Source organism: Ammospiza nelsoni, chromosome 15, assembly GCF_027579445.1.
Source record: "Ammospiza nelsoni isolate bAmmNel1 chromosome 15, bAmmNel1.pri, whole genome shotgun sequence".
Lineage (NCBI taxonomy): Eukaryota > Metazoa > Chordata > Aves > Passeriformes > Passerellidae > Ammospiza > Ammospiza nelsoni.
The window spans coordinates 15,686,524-15,711,105 of record NC_080647.1 but is presented as its reverse complement, the minus strand read 5'-3'; the positions used below and the strand labels follow the sequence as shown (position 1 = coordinate 15,711,105).

General features: G+C 58.4%; 1 protein-coding gene across 1 annotated transcript; it reads left to right on the top strand.

Moving 5' to 3' along the window:
* Positions 1 to 13,919: 13,919 nt before the first annotated feature.
* On the top strand, positions 13,920 to 24,582 carry LOC132079895 (glycine receptor subunit alpha-4-like). Its single transcript, XM_059482763.1, has 10 exons — positions 13,920 to 14,105; positions 16,510 to 16,643; positions 17,079 to 17,146; positions 17,819 to 18,042; positions 18,172 to 18,254; positions 18,445 to 18,585; positions 18,668 to 18,882; positions 19,121 to 19,270; positions 20,163 to 20,258; positions 22,906 to 24,582. Exons 1-10 carry the CDS (start codon positions 14,023 to 14,025, stop codon positions 23,182 to 23,184), a joined length of 1,473 nt encoding a protein of 490 aa, XP_059338746.1. The 5' UTR covers positions 13,920 to 14,022; the 3' UTR covers positions 23,185 to 24,582.

Here is a 24,582-nt window from a genome sequence, read left to right as displayed (position 1 = left end):
TCCCCCCTCATTGGTGGCTCTGGGGACATCCCCCAGCCCCACCAGGCTGTGTTGGTGCAAGCTGCCCACTGGCAATGTGGGAGTGTGGCCCTGTGGGACAGCAGTGGTGTGTCCCTGTCACCTCCCTGATCCCAGCATCTGGTAGCAGGGAAGAGGGGTTCCCGCCCCAGGAACCTGCTTTCAGCTTTGGGGGCTCCAAACTGGAAGTTTTCCCCTTTTTGATGGGAACCTTGCAGCTACTTTGCCCAGCCCCATGACCCCCATGGGGCAGTGGCATCGTGGTGGGGACACCCGTGGCTCCCCATGGCCCCAGGGCTGTGGCAGGGCCAGCCTGGTCCCTTGGGTGCCCCAGTCCCGTGGGTGCCACGGTTCCCATGTCCCCTGCAGCTGTGCAGGCAGCAGAGGGCCCCGGGAGCCTGCAGAGGGCAACCGGGCCCTTCCCGGCAGGCACAAAGGGGGACAAAGCCCTGCTGTGTCCCTCAATGCCCCTCTGTGTGCCAGGCAGTGCCCAGGGCCTGCCTGTCCCCAGCCTCGGGGACACTGCTGGGCTGTGGCACGCTGGGACCAGGCCGGGCCACCCTCTGGGGACCCTGGCCCTTCCCACCAAGCCAGAAAGGCACCCCTGGCTTGCCCACAGTGGGGCTGGGGGGGAAACATCACTTGGGCATCTGTGCATAGAATTTCTGTGCCAGGGTGTTGTGATGTACCCCACAGCAGTGGGGCACAACTCCTGGCCCCACAGACCCCTCCCTGCCTCAGTTTCCCACTGCAGAGGGGCTGCCTGGTGTCCTCAGCCCGATGTGGAATGGGAGGGACAACAGAGCAGGGGGAGTCTCTGTCACCACTGTGGCACCCCTCTTAGCTCCCAATGTGGCATCCAGGGACCTGGCAGCGATGTCACCTGGCCATGATGGCCTTGAAATGGCCATGGGAAGGTGACAGACTTTGGAAATAGCCAGAACCCCTCCAGCCACTGGAAACCAGCAGAGCCCTGCCTGCATCCCAAAGGGAGCCCAAAGGGACCCCCTGCCACCAGGAGGGGAAAGTATTACATAAAAAGTCCCCCTTAAATAAAACATACAAAATGCAACATAACAGGAAAAGAATAAAATATGACATGGGGCAAAAACATACCTGCCCCTCTTTTTGTTTCCACAGAAATTCCAGGCTCGCTGGCTCTGCCATTTCTGAACACTCTGGGGGGAAGTGGGAATTTTATCTCACTGGGCACAAGGTGAGCAGCTAAGAGGGACTGTGATTCCTGCAGAAAGTGCTGTAAAATTCTTGGCTATTGGGCACTTTTAGTCAGCAGGTGAATGACAAAATGTGATGGAAACCCCTTGGCCCTGTGATGAGTGGCAGTGGGGATCACCCACCAGCTCCTGGCAGTGCTCCTTGGATGCTCCAGAGCAGGACTGCAGGACAGGGAAAATGGAAAATCCCCCCTTTGGATTTCTAAGGCTCGAGGGAGAAGAAAATGTGCAGGGAAGTGTTTGGAGTTGCCTTTGCCATGGCAGCATGAAGGGTGCCCTGCCCCAGGCAGCTGGGTGGGCACCTGTGGGGGCAGAGCCTGGGGGCACCTGAGCCACGGGGGTGATGGAAAACCCTTTCTGCATCCCTCTCCTTTTGTGAAAAATGCCTGTTTTATGGTTGTCTTTTTGCAAATATTCACATTAATATTCTATGTCTTGTGTTAGAAAGTTATGCTGTACTAATTCTCTTAAGTACTGTGTTAAATATAGTTTTAGGCTATAAAAATATTAAAACAGAAACTATGCTGTGTAGGATACTTTTTTTAAAGAAAGAACTTGCACCAAGATAGCAGCCACAGGACACCTGAATCTTTCAGAGAAAGAGAATTTATTGCTCGATTATCAGAAGAAATGAACTTCTTCCTGCCTTGAAGGTGCTGTCAGGGTTCAGAGGAAGAAGTTGACACTGACCAGACAGAATCCTGTGTTTGAATGGAATTTATGCATCGTGTATGAGGTGTATGAATATGCATCAGGCTGTTGTTTTTAAGGGTTAATCCTCTGTTAACGTGGGTCCTTTTTTTGGGCTTATTTTGCCCAGAAAGAGGTACCCAAACTGTCCATAACTCTTTGTTTCTATTATCTCATATTGTCCTAATTCAATTTGTCCAAAGTATTATTACTCTAATTGTATTACTTTTTCTATAACCATTTTATTGCTATTAAACTTTTAAAATTTCAAAAACCAAGTGATTGGCGTTTTTCACACTTTGCACTCCAGCTGGGGAGTTTGGGAGAGCCTCTGCTGCAAACCCAGCCGTGCAATTCTGCGTGCCCAGAGCAATCCTGCAGCTCAGCCCCTGCTGGGTGAGCCCCCAGGGAGCTGCAGGGAGCCTGCCAGCCCACATCAAAGCTCTCCTGTCGGCTCATCCCTGCCAGAGAAACCACTGCTGCTTCCCAGGTGGGGAACACGCCAGGCTGGTAAAAATAAACATGCTTATAAATCAATATGGATCACCTTGCAGTTTGTTCTGACCCTTGGGCAGTGAGCAGTTGCATCCAAACCTCAGGGAAATTAAGGGATTAGCCAGGAGCCCTCACTAAGAGAGCCTGGCAGTGCCACACTGCCCCTGGTGAGGTGTGTGGGGGCTGGCAGGGCAGGGCAGGGCTTGGAGGGGGTTTTCCTTCCCCAGCACCCCCAATTTGCACTGAGATGCTGCAAAGGCTGCACCAAAGTGAAGGGTTTGGATGGGCACACACACATCCCTAAATACACTCTCCACGTGGAAAGGACTCCCTGGAATTTTTGTGGGTTTTTCTCTTCACAGCTGCAGCCCAGACTCAGGCTTCCCCTGGGCCCTGGGGCTGGGGGGACAAGGAGGGGACATCAGTGGCAAAGGCACAGACACACAGGCACCGCTGGTTCCTCCACGCCACTGCTTTAGGGCAAAGCAGTGGCATGGAAAAGCAAGCAGGAGCATGTGGGGCAGGGGAGCAGAGCATCCTGCTGTCCCTGTCTGTGTGCAGCCACCATCACCAGAGACTGCCACTGTAGTGATTGATTGTCACTGTGGTGATTGTCACTGTCACTGTGGTGATTGTCACTGCCACTGTCACTGTCCCATCGCTCTGGTGGCACAGCACAGCCTCCTGCCTGTCCCACCCCCTCCCAGCACACGCTGGGCAGGCAGGCAGCCCTCCCTGGGGTGGGCTCAGCTGGGAGAAGGGCTTTCCTGCAGTTCCAGGGAGGATTTGTATTCCCTGCTGATTGATTTCCTTGCTTACAGCCCCACAGGGGCCGCACTCCTCATTTTCTGCGCTCCCCTGGGCATGGGGCTGGGCTTTCAAAGATGCTCAGCGGCCAAAATCAGGATGTGCTGACCCTGCAGCCCCTGCAGTGTGCTCCCCAAAGAGCAGGCACAGCCCTGGGTACCCCCAAGAGGCAGCAGCAGCAGCACGTGCAGTGCCTTTATCCATTATACATCTGTCAGCAGGAGAAACCCCAGCCCATCGTGTCACAGCTCAGAGCCTTGCTGCTATTTTTAGCCACTCTCTTCCCTGGTCAGGATGAATTTCTTGTCATCTGCTGCTGATTTTAGCTCTGCTTTTCTTGCACCTCCCTGCCCCGCCTCGCCCACTGTGATGGTGTTTGAGGGTCCCCAGGACAAGGGAAGAGATGAGGATCTGACTCCATATTTCAGAAGGCTGATTTATTATTTTATGATATATATTACAGTAAAAGAAAATGATATGTTAAAACTATACTAAGGAATAAAATAAAGGATTTCATCAGAAGTCTTGAAAGAAATAGAAAAGAATGGAATGATAATAAAATCTTGTGACTGACCAGAGAGTCCAAGCCAGCTGACTGTGATTGGCCATTAGTTAGAAACAACCACATGAGACCAATCACAGATGCACCTGTTGCATTCCACAGCAGCAGATAATCATTGTTTGCATTTTGTTCCTGAGGCCTCTCAGATTCTCAGGAGGAAAAATCCTAAGGAAAGGATTTTCCCTAGAAGATGTCTGTGACAAGCTTATAGGACCTGGCTCAAGGAGATCATTATCTCAAGGTGTCCCCGACAGAACCAGGAGGTGACAGTGCCTGTGGGCAGGCTGCGCTGGCTGCAGCAGTGTGTGTCTGTCTGTCTGTCTGTCTGTCTGTCTGTCCACCCCTCCCAGGATGCCAGGGGCTCCCCCAGAGCCAGCCCCGCTCCCTCTGCCCGCCCTGGCTGTCCTCACCGTCCTGTCGGTGTTCCCGGCTCGCTGCAAAATGTGCTAATAAAAATTACATTAAAAAAGGAAGGAGCTGCTAGAGGCTGTCAGAGGACAGGGGAGGAGCACTGAAGGACAGACAGACAGCCCAGTGCTGCAGGATGACAGGGGAAGGGAAAGGGCTGCTGAGGAAAGGGGAAAGGGAAGGGAAGGGAAGGGAAGGGAAGGGAAGGGAAGGGAAGGGAAGGGAAGGGAAGGGAAGGGAAGGGAAGGGAAGGGAAGGGAAGGGAAGGGAAGGGAAGGGAAGGGAAGGGAAGGGAAGGGAAGGGAAGGGAAGGGAAGGGAAGGGAAGGGAAGGGAAGGGAAGGGAAGGGCCAAAACCCTTGTGAGGCTCAGCAACGGCTGGGCACAGGGTGGGATCCTGCGCTCTGAGCACCCCAGGGATGCTCTGGGGCTCTCCCAGAGCAGGCAGGGTTGAGGCAGTGCAACAAAGCCCTGCTGGATAACTCGGGTCAGAGCCCTCCCAGCTGGCACCAGCCCTCACCCCTGCCTGTCCTGGCTTTCCTGGGAGCACAGGGGCACCAGGAGGTGCTGGCCAGCAGGGATGGCACCCAGACGAGCTCACCTCCCACGCAGTCACCCTCCAGAGAAGCTGAGCAGATGTCTGCCCTTCTGTTTGGTGTCTCTGGCTGATGTTCCCTCTGCAGGAGCCTGACTTTTCAAACCTACCCAGTTTTGAGTTTGGATGAGCTTGTCCAGCCTGTGCTCCGTGTCTGGCTCGCTGCTGGGGGCAGCAGGGACCAGGGCAGGGTAGCTGCCACCCCAGAGGTGACACTGCAGGAACCTCCCTGCTGTCCCACACCTTCACAGGCTGTGTCACCCAGGTGAGTGTGAGCGTGTTCACACTCCCATCCAGTGAGCAGGGGTCTGAGTATGAGGGAAGAGACAAGGATCTGACTCCATGTTTCAGAAGGCTGATTTATTATTTTATTATATATGTTACATTAAAACTATACTAAAAGAATAGAAGAAAGGAATTCATCAGAAGGCTAGCTAAGAATAGAAAAAAAAAGAATGATAACAAAGGCTTGTGGCTTGGACAGAGTCTGAGCCAGCTGACTGTGATTGGCCATTAATTAGAAACAACCACATGAGACCAATCCCAGATGCACCTGTTGCATTCCACAGCAGCAGATAATCATTGTTTACATTTTGTTTCTGAGGCCTCTCAGCTTCTCAGGAGGAAGAATCCTAAGGAAAGGATTTTCCATAGAAGATGTCTGTGACAGGTGAGTGCAGTTTCAGGCTGTGTTTGTGCCTGGGGGATCAGCTGCAGAGACCAGGGCACACCCAGCAGTGCCAGCAGTGCCAGGTGCAGTGCCCTCACCAGGGCCCAGGCACTGAAGCCTTCCTGACTGCTCACTGCTCCTTTTATCCACCAGGCAGCTCTGTTATTTACTGCAGAAACTGGGGATAATACAGTGCTACAAACAACTCTCTTAGTCAGGTTTCTAATTTCAAAAGAAACTCCCACAAAGCCTCTCACTCGGTGCAGTGAGTCCCTGAGATTAATTACAGGTTGGTGGAGAAGGTGATTTCTTTTCCCCTGGCTCCTTTTCCAGCAGATTTGCCTTTCACATCCACTGCCTTTCTCCTTGATTTTCTCCCTACTGGAAGGTAAACAGATGCCTCACTCTGATCTTTTCCAGGCTGTTCATTACGCTCTCACTCTGCCTTTCGTGGGGTCACATTCTTGAACTGTTCTCATTTACTTTTCAGAAAATCCTGGAAGGGAAAGACAAATGTCATCCTGCCTCCCTGGCAGGAGGGGGTGGGAGATGAGAACAGCAAACAGAGCCCAGGATTGCTCTGTCCCTGTGGAGCTGCACTGGGCTCTGTAGAGGGAGGAGCAGCAATGCCAGCACCAGTCTCAGCTCTGGGCTGTCCCCATTTATTTCTTGCTGCCCATTTGAAAAGGCTCAGGTGAATCCATGTGCTCCCAAATGTCAGGACCCAGAACATCCCTCTGGCTGTCCAGGATGGCCAGGGCCCCATCTCCACCACAGAGGCCAAGCTGGACATGGAGGGGAGTGGTAGGGGCACAGGACAGGGGGAAGAGGGCACAGGGCCTGCTTATTATTTCTTATTCTTTCTTATTCTTTCTTATCCTTTCTTATTCTTCCTTATTCTTTCTTTTTCTCTTATTCTTCCTTATTCTTTCTTGTTCTTTCTTGTTCTTTCTTATTCTTCCTTATTCTTTCTCCCCTGCACCTGCCACCTGATGTGAAATGTTCCATTTTCCAGACTTGTCCCTCCTGGGTGTCTCTGGTTGAAGGCAGAACCCAAACGAGTCCCACCCAGCAAGGAGGGGCAGGCAGCCTGCAGGGCATGGCACACAGCACAGCCCCAGGGTCTGCTCCTGGTGCTCTCCTGCTGCTCTCCTGCTTGGAGACTGCAGGGGCTGAGGGCAGGGGAGCTGTGGAAGGTAGAACAGTGTACAGAGCTCATCAAAGCCCAGTGCTGCTGCTGCTGCAGGGAGAGATGTGCATCACCATGGCAACCCTGGCCAAGGATGCTCAGAGCTGGGCACCCCAATTGGGGAGGGGACAGGGGACCACGCTGGGCCTGTCCCCATTGCCCCAGTGCCACCCTCAGCCCAGCCCTGCTGAGGCTCTGGTCTGGCACAGCAGCTCCTCCTTCCCCTGCTCAGAGCTGCAGAGGCTGAGGGGAAGGCAGGGTCAGGGCTGAGGGTCCTGCAGTGTCAAATCCAGTGGATTTTCCCCAGAGACACTGGAAATGCTGGAGGCAGCCAGAGCAGGGTCAGGCCAGCACCCTGGGGAAGGGAGGTGTCCCCTGAAGGGTTGGGATCTGTGCCAGCCTTTGCTGCTGTCCCAAAGAGTCTTGCTTGACACTTATCTAAATTAAATCTCCCTGTTCATCCTGCTGCCTTGCCAAGGTCACAGGATCAGGCAGTGCCATTGCTCCAGCCTCCCTCTGCCTGCAGCTCCCTCCTCTCCTGCTCTGCCTGCAAACTCAGCCCCCAGGGTCCCCCCAGAGCCGCTGGGGTTGGGACCAGTGTCTCAGTTCACCTTGCAATCCTCTCTGGGTCACCCTGCCCTGCCTGGTGAGGCTCTGGCTCCTGCTGGCACTGCCACACAAACACTGAGCCCCACTGGGGTCCCCAGTGCCCCCTGTGCCCTCCTCCTGCACCAAGGTGCCACCTTCCTTCAGGAGCAGCCCCAAACATCCCCACAGCCTGTCACCTTCCAGGCACAGCAGCACCAGGGCCAGTGCTCCAGATTGCAAGGCAAGATGTGTTCTGTTACCATCTGTATGGCAGTTGTCTTTGTCAGGTGGGCAGTTTGCCTTATCTCTTTCACACCCATTCCTCCCTCTGAGCAGACACCTGCTGATAACAGCTATTGAATGTCACTGCATGGCTGATAAGAACTGCAGCATCCCATTGGGAGATGTGAGCCCAGAGGGAGGAGCCAAGCATTCCTACCTGGATATAATCCAGAGGTTTTGAGACACCAGCAAGGCTTCTCCACTGGATTCCCCAGAGGAACAGCAGCTGCCTCTCCTCCGACTGGATCTTCAGAGGAGGAATCCATCCTTCTCTACAGGATCCCTGCTCCAGCAGAACCACCCCTGACACTGCAGGAGGGCTGAGCCACAATTCCAATGGGACTGCTGCCAACACCCTGACCCACAGGGTGTCAGGCTGGGTTCTGACTCTGTCAGTGTTGTTCTAGTGTACTGCATTGTTTATTTTATCCTTTTATTTTTTTCTTCCCTATTAAAGAACTTTTATTTCCTGCTCCCATATTTTTGCCTGAGAGCCCCTTAATTTAAAATTTATAGCAATTGGGAGGGGTGGGGAGGGTTTACATTCTCCATTTCAGGGGAGGCTCCTGCCTTCCTTAGCAGACTCCTGTCTTTCCAAACCAAGAGAGCCAGAGACAGGAGGTCTGCAGCCCATGGAGAGGCAAAGGAAAGTCTGCACCATCCACTCCATGTCTTCAGGCCAGGGTGGCACTCACTTTGTTGGATATGATGGGTGGGATGTACACAAAATAATTCCTGGAGAACCTGCCACAAAATACCAGAAATATGTTAGATGAGGATAAGCACCTGTTGATGAGGGGATGGTTTTGAAGAACAAGCACTGGGCTCTCCTTTCTTTGATGGCTTTCAGAACAGCTGAAAGGCCTCCAGCCTGCAGGGAAGGGGCTCAGGGGCTCCAGGGTGCTCTGAGGGATCTGCTTGGAAGGCAGAGAGGAGCAGGACTGAGCTGGATCCTGCAGGACTGAGCTGCTCTCCGTGGCCAGGAGGGCACTGGAAGGAACAGGGTTGATCCAGCAGGATCTAGCAGGACTGAGTTGGATCCAGCAGGACTGAGCTGTTCCCCATGGCCAGGAGAGCACTGGGGGAATGGGGCTGGCCCAGCTGGATCCTGCCATGCTGGGGTTGCATCCAAGCCTCAGAAAGGCTCCTCAGCCCTGTCCCCTCCAGCACCCACTCTGGTGTCCCAAACCCAGCAGCTTGGGCACACAGGGACAGGGAAGAACCCTCTCTGATGTCCCCCCACAGCTATATGGAGGGTCTGGGGCACATTTCCTCAGCACATGCAGCAGCCTCACAAGCACAGTGATGGGCTGAGTGCTCAGGCCTCACCTCACTGCACCTTGTTAGGAAAATGGCCCAGGTATAGCATCCCACCCTTGAGGAACCCTCAGATGAGCCCAAGTGACCCTCTGGGATCAGCAGAGAAGCCAGTGCTGGCCCGAAACACAGCTCAGAGCACTCACTGAGGGTGCTCTGTCCCCGCAGAGTATTTTGGGGACTGATGGACGAGCAGCTGCATCTGGCACAGCCCTGGAGAGAGGTGCCAGGTCACTTGGAGCCAGAGGAGAGGTGACCTCTGTGCCTGGCTGCTCACAGAGCAGGAGGGGCAGCCCTGGGGCTGCTGGCAGGGCCAGCCCAGCTGGATGGTGCAGCTGCCCTTGGCCAGCCCACAGCACAGAGCATCCCTGCCCAGCCTGCACAGCCCACCCCAGCACCAGCAGCTGGGGTATTTTTAGCCTGGAAAAGTGCCACAAAATCATAGAGCAACATTTGCTGGAGTTGGGACCAGTGTCTCAGTTCACCTTGCAATCCTCTCTGGGTCACCCTGCCCTGCCTGGTGAGGCTCTGGCTCCTGCTGGCACTGCCACACAAACACTGAGCCCCACTGGGGTCCCCGGGGCCCCCTGTGCCCTCCTCCTGCACCATGGAGCCACCTTCTTTCAGGAGTAGCCCCAAGCATCCCTGCAGCCTGTGACCCTCCAGGCCACAGAGAAGACAGTAGAAATAGTAGAAATAGCAGAAATAGTAGAAATAGTAGAAATAGAAGAATCCACCCCACTTGCCAACTTCAACTTCGAATGCCGATCCTCTCTAATATCATCCCAATCATTAAGAAGCTATGAACAAGCATTAACCTTTTAAGCTAAAGGAGGAGGGTTTCCCCCCTCCTTAATGGTATGCCTCAACTAAACCCTAGTCCTTGATTTTTATCATGCTCACTTCATGACTCTCTTTATTTATCCAACCCCAACTCCTGTCATTTGTATCAATAAATCCCTCCCAGCAAACCACCCATCGCTCCAAGCACCATCCCCTGAACCTGACCATGAACTTAAGCTTCTTTCACCAATTTCCAAGCCCATCCCTCCTAGGAATCCCACATCCTGCCCTGTCCCTGTGGTGGCTATACCTGAGCCCAGAGCCTGCTTGCCCTGTGAGGAGCAGGGGCATGGTTGGGCTCTGGTGCCTGTGGGGCTCAGTCCCTCCACCAAAACATCACTACAGCTGCTCATGCCTTCACTGTTTATTGCAATAAGATGATTTTTGTTCCTGCAGGGAAAGGAAAACACCCACAGCCTGTTGGACAGCTTCTCCAGGGAAAGGCAGGAGCAGCAGGACACTGGAAAAGCAGTGACAGCACATGGCAGCACAGTGCCCAAACTGGGCTCACTCTGGGCAGCCATGGGGAGCTGCAGGCTGGCAGCACTGCACAGCCACCCACCAGGGTGTGTTGTCCCCAGCATTAATTTCACACCCCATTAAATGCCTCCAAATGTTTGCTTTGGGGGAGTGTGGCTCCGTGTCCCCCAGGGTGGAGGGGATGTTCTCTCCCCCACTGCAGCACGTGGGGTTTTCCTGTTTGTTTTGCTGCTTTCCTTAGAAACAGTGCTGGGACTGTGCCTGCTCTCCCTTAATTTCACTTGTCAGAGGATTAAAAGAGGGAAAGGAGAGCTGACATGGCCCTAAACTGAAGGCAACAGAGAGCCTGAATCTTTCACAAGGACTGCTTTGCTCCCCAGGGCTCATTAAGCATTTAAGCAGTTGGTCCAGAGGATGCACAGCAGCCCTGGCACGCTGGCAGAGCCCTCTGCACGCAGCAGCTCTGCTTCACACCTTGCTTTCTGCAAAAGAAAATCCCATTCCTGGGGGAAAAGTGACAGGAGGATGTCCAGAGCTGGCTGGGAGCCTTGGGAGCCTGGGGAGAGGGGAGGAAGTCAGGAGAGAATGAGGACACAGGATGGAGGTGCTGTGATGTGGTGTGCTCTAATTACAGCAAGCACAGCCTCCCAGAGCGTCAGACTCTGTGCCTGATGAACTGCAGGGCTGTTTCCCTGTCCAGCCCTTCATGGGGCTGGGGCTGAGGGATGCAGAGCCAGCAGTGCCCCCAAGCCAGGAGCTGCCTCTGAGCTGCTCCCAAGCCCTCCCCAGAGCAAATGACCCTCCAAGCCTGCTGGAGCAGGCTGCTCAAAGCCCACCATGAACCTGTGCCCACCTGGAGCTTCTGTCCCTCCTGGTGCTTCAGGTCTCCCTGGCTCCAGGGCAAAGGCAACTCTGTGCTCACTCCAAAGGAGGGGCCAAGGATGAGTGGGAAGCAGCAGGATGACTTTGTGGTCCTGCATGAAGAGCAAAGTGCTTTTCTTTGCCTGCTGTCCTTCCTTCCCTCACCCCTCAGCACAAATAGCACAGAGCTGGTCTGGTCTTTATCCTGAAACTGAGCTTAAGCACCTGAACCTTTTCTCTGGAAAAAAGCCCAAATCTGTTTTCAAGGGGTTGAATGACTCACTCCCACCTTGTAATGGTGTTGTCTGCAAATACACCTCAGGGTTTCATTTATCAGACAGGATTCAGTCTGTAGATGTGGCAATGCAGAGAGGGGCTGGGGCAGTGTGGATTGGCACAGCCCTTCCCCAGGCTGCAGATTTGAGGTAGGGAAGTGTCTGGCCTCAAAGGAGCAGGTTGATGTGAACTCAGAGACAGTGGAGGGAAAGGAAATAGATCCCCCACTTTTCTGGCCATCTGAGCAAGCCCAGTCTCTGCTGCCTGCATGTCTCCTGTCAGCAGAGCCTGCACGGTGACAGGGACAGCTTTGGGGATGCCCCTGGGGGCTGCTCCAGGCCGGCAGCCACTGGATCACAGTGTGGTCTCTGCCGCCTGCCCCTGCCAGCCCTGCTGCCCCTGGGGAGAGCAGCCACAGGACAAGCTGGTGGTGGATGCCTGGAGCCCAACGCTGACAGCTCCTGCTGCCTGCAGTCTTGACTGTTTACACAAAAACCACCTCACACCTTGATTCCAGGGACATGGGGGATAAGCCTATCCCTGTCATTCCCAAAAATGCCCTGCTCAGGATGAGGCACCATCCTGGCATCCCCTGGGCACTCTCTGTTTGTGCAGCTCTTGCTCCATCCCCGGGCCAGCCAGCAGCAAATCAGCACTGCCTGCGCCCTCCTGGTGGGATGCTCGCTGCCTTCATTTGCTCAGAGCTTGTTCTCAGCGCTGCTCTCAGCACTGCTCGCCGTGCTGGCTGCCTGCAGAGCTGCAAGGAGGGCAGCAGGGCTGTGGCTGCAGCATCCCCACGGTGCTGCCCACCTGGGAGCCTCCTTGGCCTCTCCAAGAGCCCCGTCAGCCCAGCCCTGCTGACCACAGCATGTGCACCCATGCCTTGGAGCTGCTCACCTTGAGCTCCCACGCTCGTGCCCACCTGGCACGCTGACCCCACTGCCTGACCATCCTCAGCTGCTGCAGGGACACCGTGCCAGTGCCTCAGTTTCCCCAGAGAGCAGAGAGGGAGCACTGGCTGCCCTCCTGACAGTGTCAGGTCAGTTTAGCTGGACAGTGTCAGGAGAGGAGCTGTCACACCGTGTGTGTTTGCTCTGCTCCCTGGGGCTCCCCGCTGTCCCTGCCCCTCCTGGCACCGTGGCACTGCAAACATTAATGGCAACGGTAATCAGAGGAGACTTCTCCAGCTCCTGCTGCTGGGGGAGCTGATCAGAGGGGATGGGGACCCTGCACAGCACCTCGGGCCAAGTGTTCTCTGGCCAGCAGCCCCCTGTGCCCTGTGCTGGGCCAGCACCCTGGGCTGGCTTCACACAGCCCTGATCCACACTGCCCTCCCAGCAAAGCCACTGGGAGCTCTCCAGGTCCTGTGCAGCCCCTCTCTTTCCCTGGGAGAGCAGGCACAGGGGACACCGTGCTCTCCTTCCCCGCTGAGCTCCTCCTCTGTGGGGCCCTGCAGCAATGGCTTTGTACAGCAGCTCCCAGCCATTACCAGACTGCAATTAATACAAACAAATGAGATCAGCCAGCCACAGCAGAGTGAACAGAAACCTGACTGACATATCTGCCAGGAATCATTTATTCTGCGCTTTTATCTTTTTAAAATACTATTTACTTCCTTGCAAATTAATCACGGATTGCCTTAGAGCAGAGGCGACTCTGCGGTTCGGGTGGCCTCAGGGGACAGGGCAAAGGGAGCCGAGCACCGAGTCCCGGCCCGGGCTGTGGTTATCAGGCAGCTCCCCTCCCTCTGCCTTGGCTGCCCTGTCCCCGGCAGCCGCGGCAGCTCCTGAATCACACAGACACGAGCGTCGGTGTTGTGCTCTCCGAGGAGCTCACCAGGACAGTCCTGTCCATCCGCTGAGCCCTGGGAAAGGCTCCCAGCAGGAGGGACCTGAGCTGCGGCCCCAAGACCGGGCACAAGGGTTTAGGGGCCCGGTTTACCCAGGCGCTACCCCCCCATCCGACGGGCAGTTCCTCTGGGACATCCCTCATCCCCGCACATCCCTGAGCCCGCACATCCCTCAGCCCCGCACATCCCTCAGCCCCGCACATCCCTCATTCCCGCACATCCCCTGCACATCCCTCATCCCCGTACATCCTCCAGCCCCGCACATCCCTCATTCCCGCACATCCCTCAGCCCCGCACACCCCTGAGCCCGCACATCCCTCATCCCCGTACATCTCTCATCCCCCGCACATCCCTCAGCCCCTACATTCCTCATTCCCCGTACATCCCTCAGCCCCACACGGGCTGCTCCCGGTACGGTTCTCTCCCTCCGAGCGTCCCTCGCACATCCCTCAGCCCCGGCGCATCCCGAGCCCGCTCCAGCCCCGAGCCCGGCGCGCCCCGAGACCCCCCAGCCCCCGCACCGGGAGCCCCCCGAGGGCCGCGGGCTGCGGGCCGGGGGCAGAGGGCCCCGAGGGGCCGGGGAGGAGGCGGGCACCGGGCCGGAGCCCCCCACCCACCGCCGCTCCCGCCTCCTCCCCGCCGCGGCGGGCGAAGCTCCGCCCGGCTCCCGGGGCCCGCAGCCGGCCGGCGCCCACCCCGCGGCGGGCGCCCGGACTATGAGGAGCGGGAGCGGGCGGAGGGCGGCGGCAGCGGCCCCGGTGCGGCCCCGGTGCGGCGGGAGCGGGAGCGGGGACGCCGCCGCCGCCGGCCGGGTCATGCCCGAGCGCCCGGGGCGGCGGGGCTGCGGGCTGCGGCGGGATGGGCGCGCTCCGGGCCGGTGCCCTCGCCTTCCTCCTCCTCCTCCTCCTCGGCTGCCTCCTGCCCCGGCGCGGCCCGCTCAGGTGAGCGCACGGCGCGGGTGCTCGGTGCTGCGCGGGGCTGCGGGACCCCGGCACCCCGACCCCGTCCATCCCCCGAGCCGCGATTCCCCCGGCACACGGGCATCACCCCCTCTCGGAGACAGAGCTCCTGCGGGACCTGGGCATCCCTTCAGACCCGGACCATCCCCGGACCCTTATCCCGACCCCCGATCCGGAGCGGGCTCCGCGGCCTGATGCCCCGGACAGAACGCTCCCCGCTCCTGTTTGAACCTCCCGCAAACCTGGCCTCCCTGCCCTTTCCCGGGACCGTGACCCAGCACCCCGGGACCCAGCAGCCTTCCCCCCACAGTCCCCACCGCACACAGCCAGACCCTGCCTGTCCCCAGCCGCCCCCGAGGGCTCCCCGGGCCAGCGGGAGGGTCACCCACGGGAGAAAGGGAGAGCTGAGCCCGTGACAGCCCAGACAGCTCCTTCTCTGCCGCTGCAAAGCCCCCGGGATGTCCAGATCCTCTCCTGGCTCATGGGGTGTGGGGAAAGGAGAGCTCAGGGCAGACCCTTTCCCAGACCCTGGCTCACTCGGGACAGTGGGTGGGTGCCCCAGGTCCCCTGGGTGCAGGAGCAACTCTTGGCCCACTTGGGTGGAAAATCTAAAGCCCTCAGGTCCCTTTTTCCATCTCTGTCCACCTTGGGTGTTATCTGTTATCTGGTCCACCTTGGGCGTTATCTGGGACGAGGTGGGATGCAGGGGAGAGGGGAAGGGAAGGGTTGGGGGCTGAGCCTGATCCCAGTCCCCCTCCCAGCACTCAGCCAGTGTGGCTGGAGGGGCACGGGGGGATTTGCAACATTCATGCCAGGGAGGGGTAACCCAGAATTGCTTCACGTGCAGAAACTGCCTGTCTCAGGGCAGCGTTTTTAGGCAGACATCAGCGTTTTCAGCCCTGCCATCCACGGGCTCCACAGCGGTGCTGAGTGAGCTCCAGGGCCCCGCGGTGCCCGGCCCGGGTCGGGGCAGAGCCCCCAGGGCAGGCAGCGCTCAAGGCAGGGGCTGTGCCCCAGGGCTGATTCCCCTGCCGGGGATGCCGTGGGAAGCGGCGGCACTCTGGGCGTTTTGGCATCCCCCACGCTGCTCTGAGCATCTCGGGGCTGCAGATCCGCTGTGCCTCTGTTATCTGAGCCTCCTCAAGGAGCTACCTGCCAAGGGAGCCCGGGAGCCTCCCTGCCACGTGCTGCAGGGGAGAGCCCTCACTGTCCTCTCCTGTGAGAGGACATGGCTCACGGCTCTGTGCCAGGCAGAAGCCTCACTTAACCCCTTGTTAGCCTGGTCCCTGGCAGCCCTCCTCCCAAAGGCACCACACCTTGCTCATGCAGCTCCTGGCGGGGAATTCCTCCCAGCCTTTTGCTCTTGATCAGGATGAATCTCAGCTACTCTCTGCTCCCCTTCTCCAATTAAAGGAAAACCTGCCCCACTGGAACACTTTGGTTGTGGCCATTTCTAGCTGGTAAGGTGCACATAAACCCCTTTAGGATGAATCTCACCCCTTTAAAAAGAGGTAGGAAGAAGGATCACAGGGTTCCCAGCATCATCCTCTTCTTGCAGTGCTGGGGCTGTAGCTCCAAGCAGGAGTGAGATCCACCTGGGCACAGACCTGGTGGAGTTATAAGCATCATGCAGCAGCACCAGCAGCATGCTCAAAGCTTCTTTTGTGTCCAGAGATGTCTGGCTAACTCCTCTCCATCACAGCCACATGCCTGGCAATGTGGTGAGTGAACATCTCTCGCATTGTTCCTTGAAATTATCATTATAGACTGACGGCAGGAGAGAAGCTGGCAGGCTAAGATGCATTCACAAAAATATCCCCTCCAGAGTCAGTTTAAATAAATCTCCATCGTCACTCAGAGCGCTGTGTGGGAGAGCTCATCCCCATGGCTCGTGTGGAGGTGGGCTCTGCTGCTCCTCTCTTGCCACATCTCCCTGGCCCCTGGCAGGCTGTCAGAACCCAGCTGGACACTCCTCACTCAGGCAGGGCCGTTGTGTCCTCCAGCCCCCCATGACAGGCACTGTGTGATTGTTTGCTCAGCAACTCAAGCTGAGCTGTAGGTGGAACCTGAGAAGGAGCTGCCCTGCTTTCCCTCCAGCACTGGCTGTGCCCTGTCCCCACCACAGCCCTGGAGCCAGGAGACAGCAGCCCCCCACCCCATGCCAAGGGATGTGGTGGAGCAGGGACAGGCAAAATGTGGGCATGTGACACTCAGGCTGCTGCAGGTGAGGGGAAAGGCCACCAGGAGCCCAGCAGAAGGAAGGGATCCCCCACCATGCTGATCGGGCACTGGAGTGGATGCAGCCCTGGCAGCTGAGTGTCCCCAGGGGAGCCCAAAATGTGCCTGCAAAGCCCTGGCAGCAGCTGACCTGCCCCCTGCCCCACAGGCTGGTCTCAGGGCGGGAGGAGATTAAAGCTGGCTCCCGAGGCTCAGCCCAGCCCATGTCACCCTCTGATTTCCTGGACAAGCTCATGGGACGAACCTCAGGGTACGACGCCCGCATTCGACCCAACTTCAAAGGTAAGAGGGGGGATGTGAGGGCTCCAAACCTGGCAGGTCCTGGCAGCTCATGGCTGCCCAAACCCAGGGGCTTTGGGGCAGGAGCCTGCCCCACATCCCTGTCCCAACACCCTGCCCAGAGTCCCGGCTGTGCTGCCAGCCCTGTGTGCTCGCTTGGCCGGCAGCATGGGCGTGCTGGGGTCACCCCAGCCCCGGGGGTGGCCCCACAGGAGGGGATGCCTGTGTGCCTTCAGGGTGTCCCCAGGGACGGCCCCAGCAGAGGGGATGCCTGTGTGCCTTCAGGAGCGGTGTCCCCGGTGTCCCCAGGGGTGGCCCCAGCAGAGGGGACGCCTGTGTGCCAGGCGCACAGAGGCACGCAGCAGGAGCGGTGTCCCCGCGTGTGCCCGCACGTGTCTCAGCAGCCAGCAGCAAGAGGAGGCTCACGCTGTTTTCCAGGTCCGCCTGTCAACGTGACGTGCAACATCTTCATCAACAGCTTTGGCTCCGTCACTGAGACCACCATGGTGAGCGTTTGGGCAGCCTCTCCCAGGGCCTCAGGGCTGGCAGGGGCTGTGCTGGGGAGGGTGTGGGTCCCCCTGCCCATGGCTGTGCTTACAGGGCTCCTGTGACCCCTTCTGGCACCACACTGGGGACAGGCAAAGCCATAGCACGTGCCTGTGGCTTTCCTGGGGTCAGCTAACACAAGCTTGGCTATGTGGGTCACATTCCCTGTGCCTGAGCTGGAAGAAAGAGCCCCCCAAAGGGTCACAGTGGGGCAGATGGATGTAACCCCCTGCCATCCTGAACCTCCTTGGGTGCATGAGGAACACATCAGAGGAAGTCCCAAGGCAAAAAATTTCCTATTTGTGCTTCTGCAAAAGCCTTAATACTATCAAGAGTCCCACAGAGCCATGTGCAGAATGCTGCAGGCAGCAGTTACTGGTCTTCCACCTCCTCCTCCTTCTCTCAGCTGCTGTGGCCTTGGCTTTTTAATTTCCCCTGGCTGCCAGCAGCATGGGAAGGCTCCTGAGCTGCCCCTGCTCCCTGCTTTATTAGTGGCAGGCACGCAGCAACAGCAGGGCTGAGCCTCAATGGAAGCAGCCCCTTCCATCCCCTCCTCCATCCCTTCCTCCTCCTCCTCCTCCTCCTCCCTGGGCACCGGGGGTGCTGTCACTGACTGGTGCCCCCTGTGCCAGGACTACCGGGTGAACGTGTTCCTGCGGCAGCAGTGGAACGATCCCCGCCTGGCCTACCGGGAGTACCCCGACGACTCCCTCGACCTTGACCCCTCCATGCTCGACTCCATCTGGAAGCCAGACTTGTTCTTTGCCAACGAGAAAGGGGCCAATTTCCACGAGGTCACCACTGACAACAAGCTCCTGCGCATCTTCAAGAATGGCAACGTGCTCTACAGCATTAGGTAGAACCTTCCCCTCTGGTGCAGTGCCTGACTGGGGAGGCAAAGCTTTCCCCTGGCCTTCCATGTGGTGACTTTTCCCCAACGACTGCCCCAGCTCCAACAACTCCCTCCTTTCCTCTGCCTCCTCAGGCTGACCCTGATCCTGTCCTGCCCCATGGACCTCAAGAACTTCCCCATGGACATCCAGACATGCACCATGCAGCTGGAGAGTTGTGAGTACCTTGGGGGGGTTCAAGCTGTGCTTCATTTCCCTCTTCCCATCCCATGCCCTCCCATTCCATGCCATCCCAAAAGCTGGCAGCTCACTTTTTCTGAGGGACATGAGCAGGAAAAAGCAGTTGTTCAGGGTGGGGTTGAACGGGGTCCATGTCCCCATCCCATGGCTCCCTACATCCCCTCCAGTTGGCTACACTATGAACGACCTCATCTTCGAGTGGCTGGAGGAGCAGGAGGCCGTGCAGGTGGCAGAGGGCTTGACACTCCCACAGTTCATCCTCAGGGATGAGAAGGACCTGGGCTATTGCACCAAGTACTACAACACAGGTGAGCCCCCCAGGGACCTGCTGCCACCCCCTCCCATGGCCCAGGGGTCCCTCTCGCCCACTGGGGCCCTCTTTCCCTGCAGGCAAGTTCACCTGCATCGAGGTGAAGTTCCACCTGGAGAGGCAGATGGGTTACTACCTGATCCAGATGTACATCCCCAGCCTACTCATCGTCATCCTCTCCTGGGTCTCCTTCTGGATCAACATGGATGCGGCGCCGGCCCGGGTGGGCTTGGGCATCACCACGGTGCTCACCATGACCACGCAGAGCGCCGGCTCCCGCGCCTCCCTGCCCAAGGTCAGTGCTGCTGCCTGCTGGGCACCGCCCCAGGGCCAGGGCCAGGGCCAGGGGCAGCCTTTCTCTGGCAATGCCTTGGCTTTGGAGCCTCATCAGCTGGGGCACCACACGGCTGAGGGGTAACGCTGGCTGCTCTGGCCCGTGTGCCCAGGCTGAGAGGGCTCCCAGCCTCCTGGCAGTGAAGGGGATGAGCAAGGTGGGGGGCAGTGGGTCCCTGAGCCCCCTGTCACCCCGGCAGGTGTCCTATGTGAAGGCCATTGACATCTGGATGGCCGTGTGCCTGCTCTTCGTCTTCGCCGCCCTGCTGGAGTACGCGGCCGTCAACTTTGTGTCGCGCCAGCACAAGGAGTTCATGCGCCTGCGCCGCCGCCAACGACGGCAGAGGATGGTGAGTGTCCCCCTCTCTGACATCTGCTCCTCCTCAGCCCCTGAGGGGACAGCCCAGGGCTGCAGGGACAGTTTGTCAGCAGCCCCCAGGGCAGGGCTGTGTTCCATAGCCACAGATGGCTCCTCTGGCACCCCGGGGACCCACGGGCACTGCAGCACAGGGCTCGGCACCCATGGCCCTGCTTAGGGTGCTGTCCTTCTCCTGCTGGGACATCCTCGGGCTCTGCTTCCTCTAAAAATGCAGAAAAATAAGCAGTGAGGATGGGGGAAACCAGCCTTTCCCCTTACATGCAGCCCCAAACCTGGGCTCCTTAGAGTGACAGGGACTCACTGCTGTGTCAGGGAGAAAAATGTAGAAAAATAAGCAGTGAGGATGGGGGAAACCAGCCTTTCCCCTTACATGCAGCCCCAAACCTGGGCTCCTTAGAGTGACAGGGACTCACTGCTGTGTCAGGGAGGGACCTGGTGGCACCCAGGGACAGGTGTGGGCTGCAGATGGGAGCGCAGCAGGATCTGCAGAGGCAGGATCCCTCACTCATGGAAATAGTTCTCCCCTCTGTCAGCCCACCAACACAGGCATCAGGCCTGCAAGAAGCTTGGGGTAGGGATGTGGCTGCCCACTGTCATTTTAAACAGCCTGTGAGGCACCAGATCTCCATGGAAGACACGAGTACACACACACAAACATTCACACACACAGCATCCCATGCAAGCAAATCCCTTCAGCACGTGCTGAAGACAGATCCCAGTGCCAGGGCACACTGGGGGGGCTCATTCCCGCACACACAGAGCCCCCATCTCCCCCCACCACCCCCACCCCAGCACCCAGAGCCGCTGCCCCGGGTCACCCGCTGTCCTGTTTCTGTTTGGTGCGCACTGCTGGATGCCACAAGGGCCTGAGCAGCGGCACGGCCAGCCTGGAGTCCCTGCGGCAGCCGAGCAGCCGGCGCAGCAGCGAGCACACCTACGCGACGCTCTGCAGCTCCCGGGTAAAGCACGACCCTGCGGCAGCCCCCGTGCTTCCCCAGCCAGCCTCACCCTCCCCTCCCCACAGGGAGACCCCAGGAGCAGCCCTGGGGGCAGCAAGGAGCTGTGGAAGAAGCAGGATAGTGATTAGCACAGAGTATGTGGCTGATGGGTGAGGGTTTGGGCAGCCTCTCCCAGAGCCTCAGGGCTGGCAGGGGCTGTGCTGGGAGCGTGGGGGTCCCCAGTGCTCATGGCTGCGCTTACAGGGCTCCTGTGACCCCTTCTGGCACCACACTGGGGACAGGCAAAGCCATAGCACGTGCCTGTGGCTTTCCTGGGGTCAGCTAACACAAGCCTGGCTATGTGGGTCACATTCCCTGGGCTCAAATGTGTTGGGAGAGTGATGGTAATGGAGCAGATTTCCCTGTGGAACCCCCACTCCATGCCTTGGGGTCCCCTTTGGTAAAGCAGCACCAGCAGAGTCCCCTTTGCTGAGGGTGAGTGGTGCTGAGGGTGACTGAGCCCAGCTCCCCAGCCATGCCCACAGCTCTGGCAGGGTGAGGGCTCTGCCTCCCGGCAGCAGGTTCCAGGCACTCCCTGCTCTGTTGGTTCCTCACAGCCCCATCGCCCACCAAGGGCCTTCTGAGGCAGGGAGGAGAGAAAGCAAGCTGCACCCACACTGGTTTGGGGCTGGGGTTGTTCTTTAGGTGGGACAAACGAAGCTTCCCCAGGTCTTGCTGCTGTCCCCACCCCAAACTGAGAGAGGACAGCGGCCTGCAGTCCCTCCTGCACAGGCAGCTGCTCAGGGCACATGAGCACTTTGAGGCACAGGGAGAAGTGTGGGGCAGGGCAAGCTCCCAGGGTGTTGGGGAGATGCAGGGGGTCAACCACAGCTCCAGGGAGGAAATCAGGCTCGGTCACCCTCGCCTCCTCTACACCACCAGCAGCCCTTGGATGCCAGGAAAGGCATCTTTGCACCCTGCTTTTCACAGATGACTCCTGGAGAGCAGCACCCAGCCAGGGCAGGGAGGGGGAGGCTCCGTGCAACCCGAGAACCGTGTGCTGGCTTAGAACAGACCAAAGTGAGGTTGCAGAGCTCCCTGAGGTGCTGCTGGCACAGCACTGGATGCAGCCAGGAGCACCTCGGAGTGCTGCTCAGTCAGAGATGGGAGCAGAGCCCTGCTACCCACAGCTCCTGTGCCTGAGAAAGCACAGCCCGGGTCTCACAGCCTGAGGGCAAATCCCTCCCACAGACCACCCAAATCCAGGCTCAGGAACTCTGGGCTGGGGGAGCAGCTGCTGGTCCCCAGAGCACACAGAGCACCCAGGTCCCCCCATCCAGAGGGGCTGCAGGCACTCAGCCTGAGGCAGGGAAATAAAACTGTCCTGCAAATGAGAACTGACCTCAGCAATCTGAGCCACTGCTGCTCTTCCCACTGTAAAATCTTGCTTAGCCTGTGGATTGCTGAGTTAAATAAAGATGCCAGGGTACAAACTCTCTGCATGAGAGCCCCCGTGCCGGCCGAGTGCCTGCAGGGGCTGACCTCAGCAGGCAGCCCCTGTGTCCTGGAGGGCAGTGCTGGCCAGAGATGGTGTTTGGGGTCCCAAACAGCACCCAGACACAAAGTGAGGCACTGACTGCAGCAGGTTTTGGAAGAAAGGACCCACCACAGCCAGATACAGCACCACAAAGGCAGAGGGGACCTGAGCTGAGCCACAGAGACCAAATGAGTCCAGGGGCTCAGCAAAAAGCCAGATGTGCAGCCTGTGCTTGCACATGCCCGTCCCTCATCACATCTCTGCACGCATAACCCTCTCCAAGGCTAAAACAAGGCAAGTGGCTCGCAGTGCACAGCTGTCGATGGGGAGGAGGGCAGGCACTGCTGGCCAGCCCCTGAGGCACCCAATCGGTGCCCTGAACAATGGCAGTGGGCTGCAGCCAGAGACCCTCACGGCAGTTCTGCACCCTTGATCACGAACATGCAACTCCATGGGCACGTTGCCCCCTCTGCAGCCCTCTGCCAGCCAGGGGAGAGAGAGGGTGAGCAAGGGCAGAGAGACCTGCAGAGTCCAGCTCTCTCAGCCTCCCTCCTCTGCTGCCCCAGGCAATCTCTACCAAGCAGCCATGGGGAAAAATGAGGGCTTGGGTTCTTGGAGGGACTGGGGTGCCCTGCAAGCCCTGGTGGTAGCCAGGTTCCTGCATCCCCGCCCTGCTCTGCCCCAGCAAGCTGCCTGTCCCCTCCTATTCACCATCACACCCACATTTCGACCGCACAGCAAACACAGCACACTCACAGCAGTGCCTGCACACCTCAGCTCCCTGCACCCAATGCACCCTGCACCCCTATGTGTCCCCTTCCAGCAGTTCACCTCCCATCCCTCTGGCTGCCAGAGCTGGGAGGAAGCTGGGGGGATGTGAGGGTCGGGCTGCCTTTGGATACACCCCGAAACACGTGCTGGATGAGAAGGCAGGAGCTCAGTGCTCACCCCTGCCCTGTGCACAGACAGCACTGGGAGCTCCTGCCTGCATGGCTGGGCTGTGTGACAGAGCTCCCAGCCTGGCACAGCACCCAGCACCCAGCACCCAGCACCAGGGGTGTGCAGGACGTGCAGCCTCCCCCTGCAGCACCAGCACCACCGTGCCCTGCCTGACCGCCTTTCCTTCGGCAGGAGGAAGAGCTGAGCCGCGAGAGCCGCTTCTACCTGCGGGGCTACGGGCTGGGCCCCTGCCTGCAGCCCAAGGAGGGGGCTGGGGAGGGCCCCGGAGCGTTCAGCCCCCCGGCCGTGCTGCGGGAAGGGGAGAGCCTCCGCAGGCGCTACCTGGACCGCGCCAAGCGCATCGACACCGTCTCCAGAGCCGTCTTCCCCTTCACCTTCCTGCTCTTCAACATCTTCTACTGGGTGGTTTACAAAGTGCTGCGCTCAGAGGACATCCACATGGTGCCCTGAGGCTGGAAAAGTAGGACTGACTGCCTCTTGGTGTCACCCCCACAGTGTGCTCAGGTGCCACAGGCTCAGCCAGAACTGCATTTCCCTCTGTCCCGCAGCGGTGGCACAGCTGGGCTGGGCTTCAGAGCCTGGACGAGTGGCAGTCCCTGTGCCACACTGGATTTTGTGGCACAAACTGGGGGGATCAACAATCACAGGTCCCCATGGTCAGCTGGAGAGAGGAACCCCTCCTGCTTCCTGCATGGTGTCACCCCAGGTACCCCGGGATGCTGTACTGTCAGGGAACAGGGGAACAACCATACCCCAGGAATGCTGTGCTGCTGGGGGAACACTGGGTAGCCAGGGGCACAGGAGAGCCCTGGGTACTTTGGCACAGCCAGTGGCCAGAAAACATCACCTACCCAAAAAATATCCTCTCCCTTTTCCATACCTACCATGTTAGGCTGCTGCTTCTCCAGCCTTCATCACTGAGTTGTGGACCAGTGATCAGGCTGCAATTCTCTGCTCTGGCCTGGAGCTTGCTTGCAGGAAAGAGCAGGCAGCAGCCCTGCCTGCACCTGGACTGTGCAGGATGCTGGCTGTGGCCCCATAGCCCCTGCCCAGCAATGCAGCCCCAGCCAGCTCCAACACACAGCACAGCAGCAGGCTGGGGATGCTGCCCTCCCTGCAGAGCTCAGAACTGCCCGTGGTGCCCAGGGCTGCAGGATTGTGGCAGGGACAGTGGGCAGGAGGCTCTGTTTGCTCCAAGGAAATGCCAGCCCTGAGCAGGCAGCAGGCAAGCTCAGTCCTGCTGAAGGGGCCCAGATGGCCACTGCAGTTACAGATGGGAGTCACTTGGCACTGGGGAGATGGCACTGCATTATCAGCAGGGTAGGGCCCACAGCCTGTCTTCCAAGGGAGATTTTGGGATGAAAGCAGTGGGGAAAGCTTGGCCAATCCTTTTGGAGGAGCAGAGTGAGTGGTGGCATCCCCAGACTGCTGCATTCCCACAGCACCACGGTGCCAGAAGAGAGATGGAGGTGAAAATTGCCCCATTCCTCAGCCCAGCATCTGAGTGCAGCATCCCCTGGGCAGGCTCATCCTTAATGTTCCTCCCTGGAGAGGAGAGCAACTGGAACCCCAACAGGACAAGCTCGGCAAGGCTTCCAGCCCTTCAGATCTGGATACCCTCCATGCTTTGCAGGAAATAAATGCAGCAGGTGATGCTTAAGTCCTCCAGAGAGGAGTGTGGTGATGCTCTCCTTTCCCTCTGCCCTCAGGAGGTTGCAGCCCAGCAGCCCCCACGGCCATGGGTGCAGGAGAGGGCCCAGAGTCTTCCAGGCTGGGCAGGATGGAAATAGGACTCACCCCTTTCCTTGAGAGCTGTGGTGGCCCCATGGCACAGTGAGTGCTCCAGTG

Excerpts from the sequence above, each read along its gene's own strand:
- LOC132079895 (XM_059482763.1), top strand. The coding sequence starts at position 14,023 with ATGGGCGCGCTCCGGGCCGGTGCCCTCGCCTTCCTCCTCCTCCTCCTC. Across the intron at positions 16,644-17,078 it reads CATTCGACCCAACTTCAAAG|GTCCGCCTGTCAACGTGACG; the intron begins GTAAGAGGGGGG and ends GCTGTTTTCCAG. Across the intron at positions 18,043-18,171 it reads AACGTGCTCTACAGCATTAG|GCTGACCCTGATCCTGTCCT; the intron begins GTAGAACCTTCC and ends CTGCCTCCTCAG.